The sequence below is a fragment of the Harpia harpyja genome, chromosome 7 (assembly GCF_026419915.1).
Source record: "Harpia harpyja isolate bHarHar1 chromosome 7, bHarHar1 primary haplotype, whole genome shotgun sequence".
NCBI lineage: Eukaryota > Metazoa > Chordata > Aves > Accipitriformes > Accipitridae > Harpia > Harpia harpyja.
In genome coordinates, this window is record NC_068946.1 from 40,918,704 (window position 1) to 40,941,172 (window position 22,469).

General features: G+C 38.3%; 1 protein-coding gene across 3 annotated transcripts in view; it reads right to left on the reverse strand.

Annotated features, from left to right (window-relative positions):
* XRCC5 (X-ray repair cross complementing 5) overlaps nucleotides 1-22,469 on the reverse strand; it is a 57,560-nt gene that overhangs the window by 26,628 nt on the left and 8,463 nt on the right. For 2 of the 3 annotated variants that reach the window (XM_052792043.1, XM_052792045.1), the window contains 8 exons: nucleotides 19,653-19,841; nucleotides 16,597-16,711; nucleotides 14,164-14,302; nucleotides 12,026-12,138; nucleotides 8,415-8,477; nucleotides 7,589-7,726; nucleotides 6,114-6,204; nucleotides 4,728-4,861 (listed from right to left, as the gene is read on the reverse strand). In XM_052792043.1, coding sequence (XP_052648003.1) covers nucleotides 4,728-4,861; nucleotides 6,114-6,204; nucleotides 7,589-7,726; nucleotides 8,415-8,477; nucleotides 12,026-12,138; nucleotides 14,164-14,302; nucleotides 16,597-16,711; nucleotides 19,653-19,841 — 982 coding nt within the window. The remainder of the gene's footprint in view (nucleotides 1-4,727; nucleotides 4,862-6,113; nucleotides 6,205-7,588; nucleotides 7,727-8,414; nucleotides 8,478-12,025; nucleotides 12,139-14,163; nucleotides 14,303-16,596; nucleotides 16,712-19,652; nucleotides 19,842-22,469) is intronic. The other variant, XM_052792044.1, reaches the window with a different exon arrangement.

The window sequence follows — 22,469 nt, forward strand, 5'->3', positions numbered from 1 at the left end:
TAAGATACTGGTCAATGGATGTAATGAAGTGGGCTTTTCACATAATTAATTCCATGATAAGCAACGGCATAAATACATGAATAGACAGAAATTTACTGCAAGAAAGCATCCTGCCTTGTTCCCTTCCACACAGCATCTAGGAACACACTTTTGTAAGAATGTATTTTAGCAAATCTATAAATACTACAGGAACTTGAGGGTATTTAAAGCCTTAGAACACGGGAGGCAGATTCAGCTATCTAAAAGATAAGCATCTAGTCTCTATCAGTCACCTACTCACTCTACACAACCACAACTATCATGTACTTAGGATCTCTGAAACAAGAAGGATCAATTACTTTCCCAAGGTTCTTTTTTCACGGACTATGGAATAGACTTGGACCACTCAGCTTTCACTAGTTAGCTAGCTGTGGTTAAACCTGTGTGAACTGAATCCCAACACGAGTGTCTTAGACTTCCGTTTACACCTAGTTTGTGACTATTTCAACATGACCTTCCAACAGATCCACTACATTCAACCAAAGATAAGATTACTCATTGCTGAAAGCCCTTACAGACTTCCGTGAGTGACCTCCTGTCCCCCTGCTGCTCTGCTTTTTGAAAGAACATAACCATACAGTCCAACCTCTTATAAACGAGCTCAGTCCTCTAAGGTCACTTACACATGGTCTAACAAGAGCCACTGCAGCATATTTAGATGCAGACTCTGCAGCTGGATCCCATGAACTATGCGACGCTGCAGGCCCCTGTCCCTGCAAACCTTCCCCCCCAGTACAGAACAATCATTATTGAGCAATTTGTTTATTTGGCTATCAAATAAAATGCACTGCATTCTCCAAATGTCTTAGGTGCTTCAAATCCCTGTATTTAAGAGGAACAACTTAAGCAACAACATTGGAAGTCTGCCACCACAAAAGCTATGGAAGTTCACTTAGGCTTTTCTGGAAGCAAGGAATAAAAGTTGAAACTCTGGATATAGGATATTCCTCATCTTCCACTCCAGCAAGCATAAGCAACTCCTTTCCACCCACTCTGTCATTTCCTGATGCCTACCACTACCTCCAGAGATATAATTTAGCTTGACGTTTCTGTTTAAATTCTGGCTCTTGTGTCACTTATCATTCCAAATATCTTCATGAGGCAACAGAGCAAGGAAATGAAGGAGGAGTTCATCCTTTCTTCAGAGTTATTTTTCCAAACCATTTATAGGTCCTGTTCGGCCCAACCAATTTACTGGCTACATTCAAAAGATGATGTATAATTTTCCTTCATAGTTCTTAAGGAACCAGAAGTGCTTCTTGGCCTAAGAGAAAAATATTAAGAATCTGTAACATGTTTGCAGCAAAAATTCTTTCTGCAACTTATACAGATTAATAGCAGTTTTGTAACCAAGACAAAAAAATGGGGCTGTGCGTGGCCAAAAGAAAGCACTAAAAGGACTAGTAATTTAGGGTTTTATAAACAGCAAGCACTGTGGACAGGAACTCTATACTGCCTAGTACATTGAAACAGTCAATAAATACTTTTTCCACCAGTAGCATTCACCCTTCCAAAACCCTGTTACCCTCTAAAGAAATTGGCGAGATATGCAGTTACTCTCTTCTAGCAGCACTTGACTCAACTGCTGGGACAACACCATCATACTGTTTCAGAAGACAAATGGCAGACCTAAACAAACATCTTTCATTGGTAGGTGACATCCACTGAACCAAAAGAATGCAAAATTGTATCTAGCAATATAACAGAGAAAATTCTATCCCCTATGTGTTTTGTTTACAAGGAAAAACATATTTGTTTTGTAATACCCAAGCTTTACAATCCTTCCTAAAATATGAGTCATGCAGAAGTCAACCCATTTTAAGCTCTTTCCCAGCAATAACCTTCTACTGACCAAATACTGCATTTAGTTACACACTGTCTTGTCAATATGACTGGCAGAATTTGTAGGGAACACCAAGTTCTTCAGGTGTCAGTCAGTGTAGGATTTGAAGACAGTGGGCTTATATGTGTTCCTGAAACATATATATGACCTTCAGATCCTTTGGTTCTTTTGACAATACTGAGGTAGCATGGCTTTTGGAAGCTAGGATAAGTTTTCTTAATTTAAAAAAGCATCTTCTTCCTACCTGTAAACTGAAAAAATTTCAATTGGAATTGTTGAGATATGATGAACATGGTTGATATAATACCATTTTTGGTCAATTTTCAGAGTGGAGTCATGCACTCAATATATCTCCATGGTTCTGTATACAACACAATTCTGCAGCTGTATAAATTGCAATGTAATTTTCCTTCCAATGACTTTTTTGCCTCAGTCTTCACCGGCAAGTGCTCCAGCCACACTGCCCAAGTCACAGAAGGCAAAGGCAGGGACTGGGAGAATGAAGAACTGCCCACCATAGGAGAAGATCAGGTTCAAGACCATCTAAGGAACGTGAAGGTGCACATGTCCATGGGACTTGATGAGATGCATCCACAGGTCCTGAGGAAATTGGCAGATGAAGCAGCGAAACCACTATCCATCATATGTGAGAAGTTGTGGCAGTCCAGGGAAGTTCCCACTGACTGGAAAAGGGGAAAGATAACCCCCATTTTTAAAAAGGAAATAAAGGAAGATCCGGGGAACTGCAGGCCAGTCAGTCTCACCTCTGTGCCTGGCAAGATCATGGAGTGGATCCTCCTGGAAACTATGCTAGGGCACATGGAAAATAAGGAGATGATTGGTGACAGCCAACATGGCTTCACTAAGGGCAAATCGTGCCTGACAAACTTGGCAGCCTTCTACGACAGGGTTACAGCATTGGTGGATAAGGAAAAAGCAGTGGACATCATCTACCTGGACTTGTGCAAAGCATTTGACACTGTCCCGCACAACATCCTTGTCTCTAAATTGAAGAGACATGGATTTGACAGATGGACCACTTGGTGGATAAGGAATCAGCTGGATGGTCACACTCAAAGAGTTGCCGTCAACAGCTCGGTGTTGGAGTGGAGACCTGTGATGAGTTGCGTTCCTCAAGGGCTGGTATTCAGACCAGTGCTGTTTAACATTTTTGTTAGCAACATGGACAGTGGAATTGAGTGCACCCTCAGCAAGTTTGACCACAACACCAAGCTGTGTAGTGCGGTCGACATGGTGGAGGGAAGGGATGCCATCCAGAGGGACCTTGACAGACTTGAGAGGTGGGCCCGTGCGAACCCCACGAAGCTCAACAAGGCCAAGTGCAAGGTCCTGCACGTGGGTCACGGCAATCCCAAGCACAGATACAGGGTGGGTGATGAGTGGATTGAGAGCAGCCCTGACGAGAAGGACTTGGGGGTATTAGTGGATGAAACACTGAATCTGAGCCAGCAACGTGCACTTGCAGCCCAGAAAGCCAATCGCATCCTGCGCTGCCTCAAAAGAAGTGTGGCTAGCAGGTCAAGGGAGGTGATTCTCCCCCTCTACTCTGCTTTCATGAGACCCCACCTGGAATACTGCATTCAGCTCTGGGGTCCCCAGCAAAAGAAAGACATGGACCTGCTTGAGCAGGTATAGAAGAGGGCCACAAAGATGATCAGGTGGCTGGAGCACCTCCCCAGTGAGAATAGGCTGAGAGAATTGAGGTTGTTCAACCTGGAGAAGACAAGGCTCTGGGGAGACCTCAGAGCAGCCTTCCAGTACTTAAAGGGGGCCTACAGAAAAGATGGGAAGGGACTCTTTAACAGGGAGTGTAGTGACAGGACGAGGGGTAACGCTTTTAAACTGAAAGAGCATAGATTTAGATTAGATGTAAGGAAGAAATTCTTTACTGTGAGGGTGGTGAGGCACTGGAAGAGGTTGCCCAGAGAGGCTGTGGATGCCCCATCCCTGGAAGTGTTCAATGCCAGGTTGGATGGGGCTTTGAGCAACCTGGTCTAGTGGAAGGTGTCCCTGCCCATGGCAGGGGGGTTGGAATTAGATGATCTTTAAGGTCCCTTCCAACCCAAACCATTCTATGATTCTATGATTATTTTTGAATTTGCTGTGTCATTTTTTGAACACTTGAATTTCAATGTATAATTAAATCTCTCATCCTCACAGTTGCAATGAAAATCTTCATGATATGAAAGGAATGTAAATCAAAATGTAGACAGCTTGATACAATAACTGCAAGAAGTGTGAACTGTTCTGCTCGCCTGTAAAATGCATCAGCTCAGACACCCAAATGGAATATTTTAAATGTCCACAATGTTAATCATTTACTACAGATCACATTCACCTCAGACTGATCTGTTTTGGAACCACTGCTAGATGCAACAATGCACAGAAAAGTGACTCTGCTCAAGATTTGATGGGATACAGAATGAGAAGCTGAAGAGATCCCTGATTTTCAGTCAATTTCTCTCTTTACCCAGAAGCTGAAGACTGAGTCTATGTCTGCACCTTGATAGCTGCAATACAGTCTTGAGATACCCAAACAAGTTTTAGCTTGTCTAGTCTAGGTGCCCATGAATATCACTGATGCTGTTGCAGACACCTGAGCATAGGTGTAAATTCCCTTGCTTCCTGGAAACTGGAAATTTTAAGAAAAAAATCTATGTCGGGGACAATACAGAAATCATGGGCTACCCCACACTTAAATGCAAAAGAATTTATATTCCCATCTTCACAATGCAGATCTTTTCAGTGTAAATTAAGGAAAGACAGAAAGGTGAAAAGTCTTAACAGAATAAGTTTTTTAAAAATGTCATATAGTTCATCTCACCTGATACAACCTCTGAAAATGAGGGTTTGGGATTTTGCTGGGCTTAAACAGGTCCTCAAAAGTTTCTCCGTCATCATCTTCATAAACCAAATTCATAGAATCAATCAAAGAGTCAACAGCAGATAACTGATCCGCTAAGACAGCAATTACATACAAAGAAAAATTAAATACATTTGCAGCTGGATGCATTTCTTGAAACAATTTATAAATGAAGATTCATTTTCCAATGTGAGATTTTGACCAAGTCATTACATGCCACAGAATACACTGCAGATATAGACATGCCAATAAAGAATATGGATAACGGACACAGTAATAAACTCCCTGCTTTATTTAAGGACTACAATGTAAAGTCATAAAGCCTTTTATTTTCCCCCAAGACCTCCATTATTGCTGCCTTTTTGCTTCCATTTTTCTTCTTTTTCAAGATGTTTTTATTTGCAACAGAAGGTTTATAGGCCACTTAGAAAATAAGAAGAACAGCTGGTTTGAAAAACTAAATGGTGTCATATAAATTTTAAAAGTTATGATTGCAAATTAACACAGTTCACAATAGTCCACTATTGCTTTGGTAAGACAGGTTTTGGATTTGTTCTCAAACTGCTGGTTACAGGCAAGAAAATAGAAACTGTTTCAGAAACAACTCAGCATGCTTTATATACCCTGACGTGCAGATGCGCATTCAATGGATCTCATAACAAATTAAAGAAGTGGGAGTGGATTTTATCCATTTATGCTCATTGCTGTGCAAAATTCTCAGAATAGTGAGTCAAGTTTTGTATGGCTGCATGGGCTCTCCAGAGACGCCCTCCATCTGAATCTGGACACCAGTAAGTCCATGCTTTAAAAATCAACACACCACAGCAAAAACAGTCTTTGCCTTTGTACATTATATTAACAGGCCATACTGCAACTGGCTACAGGACCAGCTTTGTACGAACAGAGCTGATGCCTCTATTCTAATTCTAGCTAGCTAATCACATCTTGTAACTCCCACAAGGTTTGGCCATTTAGTCTCACAAATGAGTTCAAAGATCAAAGGATATGGAGGACTAAATCTCAGATCTCTATCACAGAGATCCTGTCAGACTAATAATCCCATAACCTGAGCCAGAAGTCATTTAACAGGACAGTTTCAAAAGACTGCCTGCAAACCTCAAGTCTGCTCAGACTGCAACTAAGCTGGCAAAGTTTTGATACAGGCTTTACACTTCAAGATGACATCACCATAATGTATTCCCAAAGGCCTGGGCTTTTTTTTCCTAAGCCAAAATAATGACAAAGCTGATGTTTTCATTGGAAAGCCAAATATTCTAACTCTTTTAGTGTCTTAAAGGAAGACAAGTAGGTTATTTTGTCCAGTTGCTCAGCAAGGGACTATCTTACCTGTAGGAATGCATTTTTTGTTGTTTTTCAAGGATGAAAATATGTACTGTCTTAAGTCTTCCATGTAGGGTAGTTGCACATAGATGAGACACTGGGCAAGATGAAAGAAGAAAGAAAAACTGAGCCTGAAGAAAAAAAATCTAAAGTATCACAGAGTGCCCTATCAGGGCAATACAAACACATAAGAAAAATCCAAAGATCTAATATCTGTATGTATCAAAATACTTAAAGAGCAACACAGCTTTAAGCAGAATAAAACACAGAATTATTTTATAATATAGCGATGGCTACACTCCTAATTTTTCTGCTGTTGGAATAAAGACCTCCCAGGTCATCCAATCCCTTTTCCTTGTGCAGAGTTCCAACCAGCCAAGCTTTAAATAATCCATATATTGGCGCTTTGGGAGGTTTTATCATAGCTTACTGTGTTTCCAAGTCAAAAGTTGGTTTTGTTTTTTTAACATTCTCAGCCTAATTTTTTCTTTATTCAATACCTCCTCCAGTCATACCACCCTAAATAATTCTTTTCCATTCTTTATGTTTATACCCTTCAAAAGTCTGAAGATTGTTGTGTCCACCCCCACCTTCGTCATTGCTTAGCCATGCTACACGTACTTAGCTTTTCAATAGTCTCTCGTAAGTAAGATCAGTGGAAACATATGCTGCAAAAATTCTGATATGCAGTGCTGCTTCTGGGTCTCTCAGAATTTAAAAAAAAATTATTTCAAATATGATTCTGCTGTGTACAGAACTTTTTCTTTTTTTGTTTTTCCTAAGAAACAGACTTCATTTTTTTCTCCTATTTTTTAAAATAACCTTTTCAAGTAAATAAACGTGCTACTGTCTTCCTAACTTTCCATATGAATTTAAACAACAGCTTTAAATGCCGTCAGCTCCTCCCCTCAGTACCAGCTGACTTGGAAACCCAAAGACAACAGCGTAGTTGGACATGCTTGAAATGCCATGCCAACTATCAAGTTCAAATTTTGCACTACCAAGCATCCTGGAGATAAATCCATAGTTTAAGAAAATGAAAGAATCTACTGCAACTTTGGATTGTATGCAGAGAGGCAGGTAGTAACACAGAAAGAAAGCAGTAGTAACTTATTACATAACTGTGTGGTTACACTGTTTCTAGATACCAAAAAAATTGAGACTTCCAGGATAACAAAATGAAATTATTACTATGTTATTGAAATATAAATCAGTATTATTTAAAACTGTAATATAGAGAATACTAATAGAAACATACGGCATTATTTTTCCATATATTCTTTCTAGGGAATTTTCTTAAAACTATTTATTACCTCCTTGTCCTAAGACTGGGTACTATTTCCTAAAATTACTCTGAAAAGTCATATTGGTATTACACAACACTGCAAATTCATATGGTTCAAATATGATCATTTATTAATTAGTATTTGTAAAGCATCAATACAGAGGCCCTCTGCAGAAAGGCAAGAGTGAAAAATTACCTCGTATGCATCCTTAATATAGGGAAAAGCTACTCCAATTTGCGGGTTGCATCTTCTATCATAAGCATAACGCACTATAGCTACCGCTTTCAACTCATCCAATGCATGAACAAGGGCAGAAAACGCAACTGCTGCATTCTTGGGGGGGAGGGGAGAGAGAAGAAAAGTCTAGTCATGCAAGTTCTCATTAGTGTGCTGAAATACGTCTTTCACAGTGAATTCCACAGCATTGATTTAGTCAAGACTAGTTCCCATTTCAGCTATAACTTCAACACAAGCATTTTTCATATTCAAAAAATGAAGAAGCAGAAAGGTCAAATCTCATCATGATAGTGGATCTGTTCAAAGCTGAGAAAACTTTAGATCCAGCACACTCCACCTTTTCCAGTAGGTGTGAAGAGCTCTCAGAAGTATTACAAGAGAGAGAAAAAGGGAGGGAAGTCAGACCCTTAAAGGAAAACATCAGAGCATTACAGTGAGTTTTTTACCTCTAATATTTAAAATAATTTGGGGGTCTGTTCTAAGTAACACAGTGACAGGGCACACAGTGGCTCTGCATGAGAATAAACTTAAACACCAATTCCAGGTTCCCCATACCCTTGCACAAACATAGTATTTAACAGTTTCTCATTATTCATGAGATATGGTATTCATTTGAGGTCTAATCCAACTTCTTTTCATCCTAATGGGCAATGGAACAAGACATCTGTAAGCTGCATTAAAAATCTTTGTTTTATTAACACAGAAAGACAGGACAATCTCAAGCGCCACTACTATTCTGTTCCACAGCAAAGCACTTTCAGCATTAAACTTCAGTTCACCTCACCTCATCATCTTTCGCTGCAAAGACCTTCAGAACCTGGTTGCCCATGTAGTAATGCTGCTGGATCTACAGATTCAAATGGTCAGGAGTTAGACTGATCTAAAGAAAATGTCATTAATGCAACTAGACCAGTTAAATTATGAAACAACTTACATTACTCAAGTGAGAAGCCACAAAATTTAATTACTACACATAGAAGTTAAAGCCCTGTATATGCTTCATATCTCCATTTATCACTCAATATGGATATTCAGTCATATTCAGCAGGATATTCTCATACCTTCCTATTGGTGGCCAGGAATTAAAGACTGTGGTACTTGCAGCTGTTACCAGTCTGAATAATACTGCAGTAACCAAAAGTCAGTGTGGTTACAGTAGTTAAAAGACCTAAACCTAACTGATGTCACATCTATGCTATTAAATTTTCCGAGCAAAGATATGTCAAAAAGGAGCTGAAAAAAGTCACATCCTTAATTAATAAAGCTACTTCAACCACAACCTAGAGTATCTACAGCTGTGCTGGCAAAGCAGCACTTCTGTTAGCAGAGTTTATGCTGTTCATGAACATGGCTGACACCTGCCCCCCCGCCTTTCCCCCCCAAAAAACCCCCACAAACCCAAAACAGTTTCATCAAGGCCCCTTGCTGGAATAGCTGGAGCTACAGAGGCTGAGGCACACCCAGAGAAACACTGCAATAGTGGAAAACCTGTCACAAAGACTGCACACTACTATGAACACCGGTTAAAATGACCTTTCTTCGTTAAAGAAAAATCTCTTCAAATTACACTCTCTCCAAATTAACCTGCAGTTTCATTATTTAGCAAATTACCACAATGCTGTTGAAGTCAGTGACAACCTGCACCAGAGCAGATCTATTTAATGTATTACAGCACGATTCTTCAAGTCAGATTATTCTACCTGCAATCATTCTTTGCTGTTCTGTCTTTAAAAGCTCAGGAAATTTTATGTTCGGTATAGTATAAATAACTAGATGTGTGTATCACTACACCTTTTTTGTTTGGAGAAAAAAAAAAGATCCCTTTGTAATATTTTCAAGTATTATTTCTTGATTTACATGGCGTTGCTTATAAATTAAAAATCAAAGTTTAAGCGGCCTCTGATCTTCTTTCCTGAGGGATGTGAATAACTCAGAAAAATAATATCAGGTGGTTATATTCCTTCTTTAATTATGTATTTGGAGCTGTTCCAGTTTCTCTAGTTAATAATAAATTATCTTTTCTCCAAAGTTTTTAGAGAAACAATTTAATATAAAACATACATTTGAATAGTGTCAGTATTATGATTCCAAGCAATAAAACTTAGGAGCCAAAACATAAAGCAAGCATGGGTCTTTAAAATTCCAGCTGTAGTTGAAAACTTCCTGATATCATTCTCTATACAGTGTAATTTTAATCCTGCAATCAAACCTGAATAATTTTGTTCCACTGAGGTTTATGCAGCTACTACTGGGCATAATTACTCACACTCCTAGTTACAGGCCAGGGCACACTGTATTTAAGATGTAATTCCTATTCATTATGAAATCCACAGACAAAAGCAGCACATCATAAAAATTATCAAAAGCAATAAATATTTTGTGCATTGAAAAAATACAAAACCAATTTGTTAATTCTTTGAGGCATATTTATGTGAATCAAAAATATTCCTACAATTAATTATATTCCTACAATGTATTTGAAGGTATTACCACACTGTCTGACCAATGGTGGAAAAAAATTCCACGTGAAATAACAGCACACTTACAAAAGCATGATTCTTCTCACCTGTTTTCCTCTTAGTTTCTGTTTTCCATAAAAGTCAGACTTTAAGTCAAAATAGGAGGCCAGCCTCCAGCATAAGAAAACACTGCACATGGTGAAATACATCTTACAGAATTAAGCGAAGAAAGTAAGACTCAGCTGTAGGCTAATAACGCATTAAAAGATGCAAGAAATTGTCTCATTGAAACACTGGGTTCAGACACAACATTTCACTTGTTAGATCCAGTTTGTGGTACAGGATTTAGCAGTCCCTAACATCTCTTTGCCCTGGTCAATTTAGGGTGTATAAGCTCTAGCATGGTATGTTTCCTCGATCAATCACTTTAGTACACAAGCTCCTGTGTTACTTAAGTTTAAGTTCCCAATGTCCTCAAGGAGCAACCAGGTTACAGTTCTCATTTAGGCTGGCTTCTCATTTCAATAAATCAACATAACTTCCTGGATCCTCAGTTAATAATATGCTTTGGACCACTACACTGCAGTAGTCTAAGGGCATATCTAGCAACATGCAGGGGTCTCTGTGCCACCTGTACTGTAAAGTAAAAATAGATTTAGTTACATCCATTTGGGAGCAAACTCCCACAGATACTTCCTCTTTCATTAGCATCTTTCATTCCTGGTAAAGGTAACAATTCCTCAACCTTTGTCAAGCGTTCTATTTTGTTCAGGCAGCAAGACATTTCAGAGAAGAGCAGGAGGGCTGGGAGCTTTCAGAACGGAAGGCACAGAGCTGCCCTATGATTTCATTTCAGTTTTGAGTGGTGAAGGGGACTGGGTGCAGTGAACTCCAAGAAGAGTAAAGTTTCAGTCACCCTGTGCAATATCCTGGAGAAGAAAGAGTGGGAGCAGCTTAATAGAAAAAATAAATAGCTTTTCAGGACATGGTTTAGTGGGCAAGGTTTAGTGGGCAAAGTGGTGTTGTGTTGATGGTTGGACTCGATGATCTTAAAGGTCTTTTCCAAACTAAACAATTCTATGATTCTATAATATTTCTAGCAATTACTGGCGCTCACATCTCTGTACTTTCTCCTTATGTGTCCTGCTTCAAGAAGGGTTTTGTTAAACCTTTGCCTAAAGCTTTCCTAATGCTTAAGTCCTGGATTTTCTGCAGAAAGTCACCTTGTGCTGGATAGCTTTTAAGGTACTTGCTCAATGTAAGTTTCTTACAACTTCCAGGTAAAACGAATGGCAAAGTTAATACCACAAGTACAGGTAAGTGCATACAAACACCAAGCATCTCATTGAAATATGGAGAGTTTTTGAATGATGTTATCTTCATCTAAGCTTTATGAAGTCTTTGCTACTTTTAGTTTTTGTTATAGCAGAAACAAGAAGCAAGTCACAGTTCACAAACTAAACTTTATGGAAATGAGAATGAATGCAGTCAGTTCTCAGGCTTTCTTTAACATTTCTCTAATGTTGAGGGAGGGGCTTCTTCTGTTAAAAAGAACACACTTGTGGCTGGACAAAGCCCAAAAAGGCTTCTGTATGACCTGAACAGAAGAGACACCATCTTCTGTTGCAGATCTGGCATCACTATTTAAGTTCGTGAGATAAAATGAGACTACAACACCTCTGCCTCCACTTTTCAGTGGCTCTGGCTTCACTTGAGGACCCAATGGCCACATTTATGAGCTTCTCTCCTTTACAAGACTACATACTGTTTACATGTACTAGAATCAGCAAATAAGTCACCCCTGTATACCTGACTGCAGATGCCCCATTCACAATACTGGAACCCAGTACACCACCACAACTTTAGTGAATTCAAACTGAAATCAATTGTCTTGAACAACCTAGGAAGTAGAATGGGAAGAAGTTTAGTACTGTACCTGCGAGGATCTGCTGAATCCCAAAACAGAAAAACATTTTCCTTCTGTTTTGTATTTCATTTGCTCTTCATCTTCCTTGGAAAAAGGAACTATATCACTCCCATAGCGAAACCCTGGAGAACAAGAGATGAGCATCTGGTAAGCATATGGGCCTACAATTCTAACACTGAAATTAGCTCTCTGAATATTTTAACAATGCATGCATGCCCCACAGCTACACTCCACACATGCTCATCAAATTACTTTCCCTGTTAACAAAAAAACCACACACCCTATAGACACGCTTTGTACTTCACGCACAGCGATTGCACTCCTTGTACATCACTTTATGTAACACAGCTACCCTCATAGTGAGCGGCAAAGAAAATAAGGGAACTGAACATCTTGCACAACAAAATTATGCTCACGAAATAGATTTAAGCAAATCAGAATAGATTTCAGCAAATAGACTGCAACAATCCCTGCAAAAATAATACAAAAAAACCCAAACATACCACAAATCATGGACAGGAAATGACACCAGGAATGATTCACAGAACAAAATGTGTTAACAGTGGAAGTGAGATACACCCTCACACACAATGGAAAACCAAAACACTCTTGTACGCAGAAGTGGTCTTTCTATATATTTCTGTGTTTTACTTCCCATGCCTTACATTACAGGGATAGCTCCACAAAATAGGAAGCTGTTAGTTTCTCAGAGGTATCATCTGTTCCAACTATTTACTTGCCCATCTCAAGCTCTAATACCCTCCCTGTAACATCATCACTTTATTTTACGGTCACAGACTACGGATGATATCCTCAGGTGCGAAGAAAACAGAAGGAACAGAGATAAATCCCTGGATGAAAAACCTATGTGCAGATACATTTTCCTGGAAGATGAAAAACACACACACAGGCAGAATGAAAGAAATTTCAGTATGGGTGCTTCAAATGCAAAATATTGTCTAATTATGACATTTCTCAAAAGGCCCACAAAAGTCCATGAGGCATCAGCAGCTCTTTAACTGTAAGAAATATCACACCATTGATAGAGAAATTTTTGGTCTCTTTTGTTCACATTGAACTGTTCATCACTTCTTTTTACTAGCATCCCGCAACACCAACTTAGACAGTCGGAACATCAGCAGAGAATGGTACAAATACTTCACTATAAAAAGTGGATTTTTTTATTTTACTAGAAGTTTTGAAGTTATAAACATAAACAGACTACTAGCTTTTAACTATCATTTCTGCTTAAAGAAACAAAGAAAATCACATTGTTATGGGGACATTTTCATCTCCTACTGCTACAAAACACCTATGATTGCTACAACTGAAAGAGGTTAAATAAAAAAAATACAGTATTTATCTTAATTTTTCAATTTTTTTATTCATTTGACAGGACTTTATATACTGTTACTGAATAGTTCTGCCCTTTATAGCTAATACACTTGCCCTACTTGTGTGGGATTGAAACAGCAAAGGAAAGAAAAAATTAGTAACAAAATGTATCTATACTGCAAAAAATTAAACATATTTGCTTAACTCCATTTTTAAAAAGTAGACTATTTCATACTGTTTCTGGAGCCTTTAGTCTTCTAAGGAATTTAATCCACTCAGAATGAAGCTGAAGATTATAAAAGAAGTATTCTGCATACCACTACTTCAGATAGAACCTGTTATGGAATTTAAACAGCAAAGCTAATAGACTCTTGAACACTAAACCTTCCGTTAATGGTTTCATCTTCCCAATTGCAGAATACCTGGAGCAGTTGCTTATCTAGAAAAAAGCAGTGTTATGAAAGTATTCATGTTATCAGTACAACTGAACATTTGAAAACAGGATAGAGGTAGCAGCACTACTCACTGCAGAGCTGAGGTATCATCCTCCACAGAATAATTTTGGAAGCTGTAGTGCCTTCCGAGTTCCACCTGGTGGTATTATTATTATTCCTATTACTGGCAAAAGTAAGAATTTTTAAAATATGTGAAGACAAAGAGTCTCACATAACAGTCTTCCATCAGCTTACAGAATTTACATTCTAAGATCACAGCTAGGCTTCGAAGTATAAAACTAAAAGGCACTTAGGTGATTTAAGACTACAATCCATTGTCTTTGATTTATCTTCAGGGTGCACATAAAGAAGTCATACCTTGAATAGTATCATCTTTCTGAACCTCTGTCTCGTCATCATCATTCAAGCAGTAAACAGTTTCTCTTTGCACATCATCTTTTCTGAGGGTTTTAGCATCCACAACTGTCCAAATTTTTTTCACCTTCTCTTCTGTGACCTTCATATCAGAATTCAAAGAAAAGGAACATTTAACATTTCAGCGGGATCCAGAGTGCTTACCAGAACATGCAAAAAATTCTTAGACCAAGTGCTGCATTATTTTGCCAGTAAGGGACTAATAATGACAGCCCCAAACATGCATCTCTGACTGCTACCACAGTGCTTTCAGCACACTGTTCCATCTGCACAAGACCTAACACCTGAACTATATCATATTGACTGCATACTTGTCTTGGTTATTCTTTAAAGTCATGGGCTAAGTCATTTGTGGAAGTCTTTTAGTCACAGGATAACATGTAACTTGCTTGCTATGTATTTTACTTCCTCCACCTACATAAATGCTTCTGATGGAGCATTAAGATACATGTTAAAGATAGGAGAAGACTCAATGCTCATTCAGCTTGTTTGCCCAAGTTTTTCATCAGGCTTACTACACTACAGGATAAAAATACCCTGTAATACTGCAACTTCCCCAAAAGGCAGAAAAAGATCCCAGTTGCATTACGGGACTGGGAGGGAAAAGAAGGAATAAGTATCTGCAATGAGTGAATGTTTCCCAAATACAGGGAAAGAAAAATGCTTTCTTTTCTCTCTACTTAAGTGAAATCGATGGTTTTGATGAGAATGAGAAGAAAAATGGAGAACTGGGCAGAAAAGACAGAATAGATTATGTCAGTAGATATCACAAGTGTCGTGGTTTAACCCCAGCCAGCAACTAAACACCACGCAGCCGCTCACTCACTCCCCCCCACTCAGTGGGATGGGGGAGAAAATCGGGAAAAGAAGCAAAACCCGTGGGTTGAGATAAGAACGGTTTAATAGAACAGAAAAGAAGAAACTAATAATGATAATGATAACACTAATAAAATGACAACAGCAATAATGAAAGGATTGGAATGTACAAATGATGCGCAGTGCAATTGCTCACCACCCGCCGACCGACACCCAGCCAGTCCCCGAGCGGTGAATCCCTGCCCCCCCCCACTTCCCCGTTCCTAAACTGGATGGGACGTCACATGGTATGGAATACACCGTTGGCCAGTTTGGGTCAGGTGCCCTGGCTGTGTCCTGTGCCAACTTCTTGTGCCCCTCCAGCTTTCTCACTGGCTGGGCATGAGAAGCTGAAAAATCCTTGACATTAGTCTAAACACTACTGAGCAACAACTGAAAACATCAGTGTTATCAACATTCTTCACATACTGAACTCAAAACATAGCACTGTACCAGCTACTAGGAAGACAGTTAACTCTATCCCAGCTGAAACCAGGACAACAAGTCTATTCCTAGCTCTGATCCAACTGCTGTATGACCTTGGGCTAGTCACTCGGTTCATGTTGCTTACTCTCCCAAGCTTAATTTATTTTGTGTGTAAACACCTTTGGGAGGGGACTCTTACTGCATATTTGTACAGGTCTGGCACAATATCCTAGTTAAAAAAAAAAAAAAAAAGAATAAGTGTAAATAGAAAGCTGCCAACAGAGATCTCTTTCAATGCTAGTATGCCTATCTCTCAGAAATTAGATATATTTCAACTTCATAATACATCTTCCTGAAACCTTGCAATACTGGCCAGACTCTTAGTCTTGGGTTCAAATAAGAAACCAACTAATCTCCATCTCACAAGATCCATCAATGCTGCCACACTATATAGTTACCTATTAATTATTCAATAACTGGAATTTTGCACATTTCCTGTGTTTAAATACACTTACTTCTTCCTAGCACTGTGTGAAGGACCCATATAAACTGTAAGGGAAACAGACTGTGCACACGCTCTGCCAAACAGTATAAAGCAAACAAGCTTTTTTCCCAAGTCTGAAATAACAATAGATGCAATTCAACACAATAGCTGGTAAAACATTTACGCCCACCATTTTACATACACATGTGCATAATTCCTCTCGTGCCTAGGGCTTAAGAAATATATATTAAGTCTCATTGAGCTGCAGACTTATCACTGATGCCGAACGGAAAGCTTCACACAATCGCAGCATTCTTAAATCAGGTTCGTCAACTTCAATACCATTAAGTGTCACAGCGTAGATAGCAATTAGTTCTATTTCTGTACATCGTGGATTTTAGTTCTTTAACATATGTGTACAATATGGTGAAGTTAGAGTTGCTGTGGGAACCACAGTTTTAGAAGTACTGGCTTCTACGCACACAAAATCTCTACCATAATTATTTTGGATGCTGTTTTAGCTTTTATTTTCTTAGCTTTAAGGAAAAAAACATGCAGCTGCACCTAACTTGCTGCCAAAACACACTAAAACATACGATTTATGAACTTACTGATTTGTAGGCCACAATCCTTATAGACAAATTAGAACCAATAGTGAGCTGGCACGGCCAAGCCATAGGTCTTCTTTCTATTTTCTTAAACATTGAAAGACGCTCCAGGCTCTCTCTAAATGAAGGAATCAGGAAAACAGAAATGAACTCTGGTGAACTGTAATAAAATATTACAGACAATACACTCTCTTCAAGGAGATGCAGGAGTCCAATTGTTTCAGCTTAGACTGCATAAAGCATTAGTAAATAAACTGTATGAATAATCTGGTCATTAACTATTGTCAGAAAAGAGAATGAAAAAAAAAAGAGGTGGTACAGTAGATTATTCCCATCTCAAGCCTTTACGATGGTGTGACATTAGGGCTTAAAGACATGGTTATGTTAGGTCTTGTGATGAAACTACACAATTGCTTATTAAGCATTTTACATTTATCTGTACTCACCCAATTAGGGCATGTAGCTAGCTGAACAACCCAAATTAGAAAAGGCTCTCTAAGTGGTAAAATGTTTTCTGCAGTGGAGGTGAAGAAATAAAGAATCCAGTTTCAATTAACAGTATTTTGTTTGTGTGGTAATTAACTTTTGACACTGTTTTTTTTTTATACAGTACTAACGAACTCATTATTTTCAGGGCATTCTGTTAGACTGAAACAAGTTACTTTGAGTATTTCTAGCCTAAACAGCATACACACAAGTTCATAAAATGCACAAAAAAAGGAACTGTAATGATTTTATACTAAAAAGTGTTAACTTAATTGCACAACTTTAAGCAAGGGAGTTCAAAAATTAAAAATTTACAGTAAAATAATTTATAATATTTTATTGTGGAATCAAATAGGCTTGCACCCAGAACAGCTTTCACCTAAAACAAACTGTATTGGCTATTTTGCTGTAAAATTCCAATGCAGAGAAAGCACTCGATGAAGCAAAGATAAAACAGTATTGACCTCACCTTTTTTACATGATGATAAAACCCAAAACTACCTCTTTCTTGATTAAAGCACTTGTCTGGCAGAAATTAAGATCAACTCCTAAAACCAGTAATACAGAATTCAAATTGGTATTCTACTTTTCAAGTTTCTTAGGGTGAGCAGGGTTTTTTTGAAAATTCTAATGGAAGCAAAATGAAAGGAGAAAATGCACTGGAATTTTTATAATGAGATAAACATTGTATTTCCTCTTTTAATCTTTTTTTCCCTTGGGGAAAGGAAGGAAGGGAAGACAAATTATTCTTTCTGGCAATAGACACATTAATATAGGATTTTTAAAAAGAACCTGTTACTATATCATTAAAAGTACTGCAACAGCTACATTCAAGAATGAACGTGAAAATCAAATACCTAAGTGTCAAATGCCTAAAATTGTCATTTAAGCTTAATTTATTAACTCTATCCTTTAATTTCTTATATGTATAGAAGACAAACGCTTCCTGTTATCAAAGAAGACTCAGCCAATAGAACCCTAGTAAATGCACATTTCAACTTGTATTTTAAAAACATGTCTCTCCTCCTCTGCTCTCCAATCCTTTCCCCTAAAACCCAGAGGCAGCAGAAGTATCTCCTGTCCAATAGTTGGAATATCAACCCCCCAGAAATACAACAAAATTTTCTCACTTACTTTCCTGGCATGACTAATTTATTTTCACAAGAGCTGAAATATTTTTACCAGCAGAAATAATGGATACAGAAAAACAGAGAGTGTATCTGAGTTGGTAAGTTATCATGACAAATTTGCAAGGCTGACTTCTTAAAGCTTGATAAGCAACTTAACTGCATCTAAAACCTCACGTATCCTTACACAACTTAAACAACTAAAGCTTTAATTTATTCACCAAATGCCTATTTATCCAAAGATTTTGGATTTCCCCTGAAAGCATGGCACAAAGACAGCTTATACAGTAGCAAGAACCTGCAATAAAAACCCATATAAAGCAGGCGCCAAGCCACATATAGCTTCATGCATATGGATTATCCTGAAGGATAAATGGGCCCAGAAAGATACTGCTTTTCTGTGCAGTCTTTTGATGCAATGACAAAGCCTGCTTTTTTCTAGAGACTGAGACTGCTCTGTTGACTAGTAAGAAATACACAGTGATACATGTTTCTTCACTAAACCACACTAATGCTCAAGTAACAGTTTAACTGGCTGCTGAGGTGCAAAGCAGATCAGTTGGGCAGGGTGCAGGAAGAAAAGCCCACAAATAAAATGACAAATAACAGCATGCAAACCTACAGGTACCAACCTTATCTAAAAATTACATTTGATAATCACATTAGAGATATGGTCTACTAAGCTTCCTGAAAAACATGTTGCCTAAAAGATCACACTTCATAATTGTAGAGTAGAACTACTAAGACAGTAACATCAGACTTTTTATAAGGTGCATAGATGCATTTTGCTTGTTTCCCAACTGAGACAACACCTATGTGGAAAAGTCTTGGATATATCATTAGCTACAGTTTTTCAGAGACACACATACATTTTTATTCTTTCATTGGGGAAACATGAAGTGAAAAACCATCTTACAATTCCTTCATTAGGAATGCTGCTAAAAAAAGTATATTGTTTGGCACAATGGCACAGTAGTCTGTGATTAAAAAGCAGGATTCAAACCAACAACATTACTCAAAACATTTGTGGGAGTTTGATAAACTAGTGAGCTAAAAGACGTCTGCAACCAAGAAACAAAGGCTAGCATTAAACGCAAATGTTCTACCTGCAGTATGTCACAAATTCCAACTCTTTCCAAAACATGGTTTTGAAATCTCATTTATAGAAACATTCCCTCCAAAATCCAAGATGGGAGAAACCTGATTTTTTTCTTTAAATACAGATACAGAAAATTCATTTTTCACTGAAATCTGTAAACTCTCCTACTTATTCTAAAGCCACTGAAGAAGCTGTTTGAAAGGGATTGAGTGTACAATACATTATAAAATTCACTAACTTCAGTGAAACTGAAAGCCAAGTGACTGATTTCTTACTTAATTTCATCTTTTGGGGAAGCAATCATAAAGTAAATTTACAGTACGATAAAGAGGATTAGCCAAGTTTACCTAAAAGTGTAAATTTCTTCCAGCCCTCCTTCTTCATCCAAAGTATGCATCAATTTCCTCACCACATCAATGCCTTCCTTCTGTTGCTCAGTTAAACCGTTTTTTGGAAAAGAGTTTCTGTGCATATGAGAATGTACACTGGCACTGACATCTCCACCTCCATCATCAACATCCATTGGAAATGGCAGACTAAGAACACAAGCAGAAGCAGTTAGTTTGACTTCCTTCTTAATTAAAGCAACCAACCAAAACCAAAACAAAAATTGTATCAGGATCAACGACTTCTATCTAGCTGCAGTCAGATGTATAAAGAGCCACATGGCTTGCGAAACACATGGTAGTAGTATTTCAGGTCTACTTGGCATTGGTAACATCTTGACCAGAGTGCTGCACCAGTTCTGGGCATCATATGTCAATAAAGATGTCCACAGACAGGAAGGGATTAGGGAGTAAAGACAATGCTGATTAGAAAACAAGATCTATGAAAAAAGATTGAACAAAATAAAACCCATAGAGAAGGGAGTCAGAGGGCAAGAGTCTCCTAAATATAAAAGGCTGTTGCAGAGAGGAAGGGAACAATTGGTTCTTCACATTCAGCCTGCACTCAAATCACATCACGGAGTCTGGTCAAATATTCAAAAACCTGATAAAGGCATTTCAAACCATAATCTCTAAAACCAACTGCCTGAGGAGATAGAAGAGTCTCCATCACTGGAAATCTTTATAAAAAGATTAGACAAACACCACTCAGCAATGACATACATACAACTGATCCAGTCTGAAGCAGAGGATTGCTCTAGATGACTTGTTAAAGGCCATTCCAGGCCTGTGATTCTGTATCGGCTCCAAATGCCAGTAAACGGGACTTAGTCTGCAGTGGGGCTATTAGGTATTTCCGGAATAAATGTTACTCTTTGAGATTTTAATAGCTTACAATACTAGGTGAATTTCTGACTGAAGATGACACATTTTCCTGCACTTCAAGAATCAGATTTTAAAATTTAGCCAGGGGTTATAGATAAAATGATCTTGCTGCTCTTCAAAATATAACAGAGTTAACTAAGTATAATAACCAGAGAAAAGAGAGATGTGTAAGATCCTCCACTCTATGCCCCTGACAATGCCTGCAGATTTTTCAAATCTTTCATCTGATCCAATTTTGAACAAACCACATGATGCCTTTTACCACATTTCCACAAAGTAAAAGAATTTTAGCATTGTATTACGTTTTCAAAAAAGCAGCCTACAGATCTCTACCTTACTTTCACTTCACTGGTCCTCACTAAACTTATCCGTGGAGCAACGTATAATAAGGAGAGTTAACAATATGCACAACAATGTCACATACAGCAGAATTAAAGATCAAACTTCAGCAAAGTGTTTGGTACCTTTTTAGGAAGCAGCATCTACTGACAAATAGAGAAACTGTATTTTAAAGCTGTTAAAAGAGCAAAAAGCTTCAAACCTCTGATACATAAAAGTTAGACTACTTTTATTATACAGTGCTTAGAGACTCCTGTGATGAGAACTGTGTAATACCCAAAGCTACACAGTGCTCAGCATGTGCTTGGGACTTGATAACAGGGAAGAAAACCAACTATCTACCACAAGTTACAACCTAATCAATAAACAGGGCGTAAGAGATGGAAGCATTGGTTATAACAAAAGGATGAGGTTTAGCAAGAAATTATTTTTAAACCAGTATCCTGAGTATTTTACCTTTGTACATGTATTTCTCAAAGCATTGTTTGCTTGTATGGCTGAGAGACAGGGTGTAAATCTGCAGCTAATACTGTAACAGCAACATTTCCCTAGTGCTTCTATTAGCCATGGGGCTTTTCCTTTGCTATGTTACAGACAAAGAAAATGTAAAGACATACCAGAAATCTCACAGAATAAAACTGCAACATTAACTTGTGGTGGTAGCATCTGTGCTACTCTGCACAGCAAACTACAGGTATGGAGACATGGTAGCAGGGGCTAAATACCAAGCCTCTGAAAGATGTACTGTGACTGGCAGCATGTACTCAGGTTCATGGTGGTGTCTCCCCTGCCTCCAGTGCCAAGAATGGCTCAAATAAGCTAGAAGGGGCATGTCAAGGCATGTTGCAAGCATACCTTCTTTTGCTGTGTAGACAGAACCTGGGAGTAGTCTGACATTTTTACACTGAGCCTCTCCCAAGCACAGGCAAAAAAGAATTTTTTTGTGGAGGATCAGCCCATGATTTTCAGTCATGCTTTCCTACCTAAGCCCTCCGTTATCTTGCAGGTGGGTCCACAAATGGCTTTAATGAATTTATAAAGTTCATGACATTGCTCCTTACAGAATGCTGGATTTAAGTGAAAGTAAATACTAAAATGATCAGAAGTAAAACTGCAGCTTTAACTTTCTCCTGTGAAATTATTTGTTATAAACAGCAAACATTAGCATTCACACAAAGTTTTGCTTTTAAATAAACTCTTACTAGAAGGCCTATAGCTTCCTATGTTACCATCATTTGCAACAACTAATACAGATCTCAGCACCACCATTGATTCTTCAGATCAATGCCTATACCTATATCAAGACAGCCAAGGGATTCCTGTCCTGACACTTAAGACATTGCTTCCATTTTCCAAGCCCATCACTGTGAATATAGCATTTCTCTTCAGACTTGCTTTTCTACTGACACCAGAATCAGGCTATAAACATCTGCAACGCTACCTCATTATTTCTTCCCAGTAACTCCCTTACCTAAAAGGATCTAGGCTGTTGCTGTGACAAAAGCACTGTTTCTGAGGCTATTTCTGGCTCATTGTTTCCCACTTCTCTGCTTA